The sequence below is a fragment of the Helobdella robusta genome, assembly GCF_000326865.2.
Source record: "Helobdella robusta unplaced genomic scaffold HELROscaffold_6, whole genome shotgun sequence".
Taxonomy (NCBI): Eukaryota; Metazoa; Annelida; class Clitellata; order Rhynchobdellida; family Glossiphoniidae; genus Helobdella; species Helobdella robusta.
Window position 1 is genome coordinate 4775053 of NW_008705330.1, and position 3754 is coordinate 4778806.

Here is a 3754-nt window from a genome sequence, read left to right on the forward strand (position 1 = left end):
CTAACGATCTGGGATGTTGGACCAGGCAGCAACATTAACGATGGAAACTGCTATGAAAACAACGACGAAGACAACAAGGGAGTTGTTCATAGCTGTTTTGTCGCTGTTGATGTTGCTGATGTTGTTGCTGTTGTTGATGTTGTTGCTGGTGATCGAATCTGTTGTTAATGCAGTTCAGTTGAGCTGATGTAATCTGAATGATAAAATATTAATTTAAATTTTTTTGGAAATTGGAAAGCCTGCTATCATGTTGTTGCGTTTGAGAATATTTTAAAATTTTCATCTGTTGTTGAAACAATTTGGTGCCTGGAAGCTTATTTGATTTTTTGATTTATTCAAAATTTTCACATTTGCAAGCAAAAGGTTTCAGTTTGCAATGTTTTGTTTTGGAATTGAATTTTTAATGAAATAAATATTTTTTTCATTTTAAAAAATCAGTAAATCTCTTGGAAATGTACGATATGCTGATGATAAAGCTCTTAATTCAATAGATAAATTGCAAACAATTGTTTCCAAACTGGTTTTTGAAAGTGAAAAGAAAGGCTTGAAAATTAACATCAACAAATCAGAGTGCATGGTTATCAGTAAAAGCAAAACCGCCCCGATCTGCTTCATAATCGTTAATGGTTAACAAGTGAAACAAGTCAACAGCTTCAATTATCTCGGAAGTCTGATTGCGTCAAGTTGTAAATGTGATATGGATATCAAACACAAGATAGCTATGGCAAAAGATGCCTATTCTAAATGAAAAACATCCTCACCAACAGTAAAATCAAAATATCAACAAAATTAAAACTGGTAGGGTGTTACATTTTTCCTGTGTTGACTTACGGTTCTGAGTCCTGAACAGTTTCTAAAGAAATAGAAAAAAGAATTAACGCTGCTGAAATTTGGGTTTTGAGAAGAATAATGAAAATTAGTTGGACTTATATTTCGAATAAAGATGTATTAAAACAGTCCGGTTATGAAAAGAGGAAATCACTACAGATAATCCGACGGGGGCAGTTCAAGTTTTTTGGTCACATCATGCGGAAGGAAAGAATGGATAATCTAACAACTACTGGAAAGGTTGCAGGGGAAACAGATCGTGGTCAACAACTAGGTCGATGGTCGCCAATGCCCTGAAAGGATAAGGCACGAGAAAAAAAAATTAAATAAATTTTTTTTTGTGATTTATAAAAAGTATTTCACTATTTTATTTTATTATTTTTATTATTAATGATGAAGACGGAATTTTCAATACTCCGTAGTTGATTTGATTATGATAAGTTATTACAATCATTGTAAAAATTAGCTGGATCATATTGCAACTAATTATCCAAATCATCGTTGTGACACGCGCACACAGACACACACGCACACACACACACATCTTCATCAACATCATCATTTTCTTCTTCTTCATCATCATATCAAAAAATCATCCACTGTTGTTAACCTAATTGTTCACATAATTGTTCTCATTATTGTTCATATAATTGTTCATAATATTGTTCATAATATTGTTCACTCCATGGTTTGCAAAAACCACGACATCAAAACAAAGAAATGAAAAAAATAATAACTTGAAATCAACCATACAAGACCAACACTATGAAGGAGAATTTGGAATTTTTTGCGCTTAGTATGAACAGTAAAACAAGTGGGACATAAATATAAGGACTTTAAAAAAGCTCGGGATTAATAAAACTAACATTTTTCAGCTGCAGAGTTGTCAACCAGTGTAAAGTGTAACAAACTGGAAGATGAAATAATATGCGTAGAAACAATTAATAACTTTAACTTTAAAGCAAACTTGGCAAAATAGGATATTTAAAAAAATAGTTTCAGAGTGGTCCGGCACCGTCTTCTTGGATCACTATAAAAAATCTTTGATATGTTATGTAACTATTCTATGAAATTTTTAAAATAACTGTTTAAGTTAAATAAATAATGACAATGGCAAAAGATTTCATATTAAATTAAAACAATTTGTTTTAATTTTTCAGTTACATGACTGTATATTTTTTTAAAAGTCGAACATCATTTTTTGAAATTATAAAAAAATACAGATTCAATTAATTTTTTTAATAATGGTCAAGAAATTGTCAAAAAGTAACCAAAAGTTGAAAAATTTTTTAGAATCACTTCGCAATTTGAAAATTTGAAAAACGCCAAAAGGCATTGTTTCTTTGAGTTCGCAGAAAATTAATAAAAGGGAATTCAAAAATTTTTATCAACTCTACTTTTGTAAGAAAATATTTTTTGTGCAGGCAAACATTTTGAAAATTTAAAATTGTAATAATTAAACTGAGCAATGAAATAATTGTACTAATGTATGCAAAAATTGAAGAAAGGTTAAAATAATTTTTAAATGCTAATTTCCAAAATGGTCAAAAGTTATTTCTACCTCAAGAAACTGAAGTTAAAATTGTGATACATAAAAAAACACTGAAAATACCGACCAAATTATATAAAACCTTTTCCAGTTATGAATTCTTTCTTTGGGATACTATTTTAGCAGATTACACACACCCACACACACACAAATTTAATCAGCTCGTTCATCCATTCATCATAAATCAATGTTTCCATTCATTCATCGTTTTCCTTCCATCCATCCATTCATCCATCCATTCCTTCTCTTACATTCATTCATTCATTCATTCATTCATTCATTCATTTATCCATCCATTATTCATTCATTTATTTACTCACTCATTCATTCATCCAACCGACCGACCAACCACCGATACAATTCAGTTACTCAATAAATAAGCAGTGCCACATAAATACATTCCTGCAGATCTTACCACTCGGACCAGACCATGTTTAGACACGAATCATTAACAGAGATTTAAACATCTAATGTGTTCTTTCTGTTTATATGTTTGTCCTGTGTTTATGTTCATTCTGTTCATATGTTTTTTATGTTTAAAAGTTTGTTTTGTTTACATGTTCATTCTGTGTTTACGTTTGTTCTGTTTAGATGTTTGCTTTGTTTATGTTTGTTTGGTTTACGTTTGATCCGTTAATATGTTTGTATTTTTTATGTTTTGTTTTTGTTTGTTTTCAATGGTTTTGTTTGTTGTCAATCGCTATTTTCGGTTTGTTATTAACGTTGTAGTTAACGCTGTCTATTAAGTCGTCCCAACTGTTTCTGCTCATCAAAGTGCTTTATTCTTTAGCTTTGTCTATGTTTCGTTTATATTCCATGTATTGCAGTTAATTTTATTTTTGCAATTCAAAATAATGTATGCAACTTTTTTGTGTTTTATGCAAACTACATTTTGTTTGGTATTTTGTTGTAAAGTTTTCTTTGATTTGTTTAGTTTTACAAATTATTTTTTGAATGTTAAAATTAAATGTTTATATATGCTAAATTTTTATTCACCCACCCCCACACTTCACGTCACTTAAATAGACAATTTTTATTCTAGGAAGCATTAATAAATACTTTCAAGCTGCTCAAGAATTCACGACCAGTTGAATGAAGATGGCAGACGAACGATCGTTAAAATAAACAAAAATAAAGAAAATGGAAGCAAAAAATACATATACACATGAAGAAACAAACAAAGAAATAAATGGAAAAGCAAGCAAATGAAAGAGCAAACAAATAAAATTAAACAAAAAAGCAACAAACTAACTAAAAAATAAACAATTGAACTAACAAAAGAATGAACCAATGAACAGATAAATGATTAGAAAACGAACGAACAAAAACAAGCAAACAAAACAAATGAACAAACGAACAAATGAAAGAGCAAACGAG

The 3754-nt window shown here is 29.8% G+C and overlaps 1 protein-coding gene across 1 annotated transcript; it reads right to left on the bottom strand.

The window, feature by feature from the left end:
* HELRODRAFT_164462 (hypothetical protein) lies at positions 1 to 2809 on the bottom strand (the record flags this gene model as incomplete). Its single annotated transcript, XM_009029396.1, has 5 exons — positions 1 to 158; positions 598 to 670; positions 832 to 883; positions 1062 to 1121; positions 2793 to 2809. The coding sequence occupies 5 exons, from the start codon at positions 2807 to 2809 to the stop codon at positions 1 to 3; spliced, it is 360 nt and encodes a 119-aa protein (XP_009027644.1).
* Between the last annotated feature and the right edge of the window lie 945 nt (positions 2810 to 3754).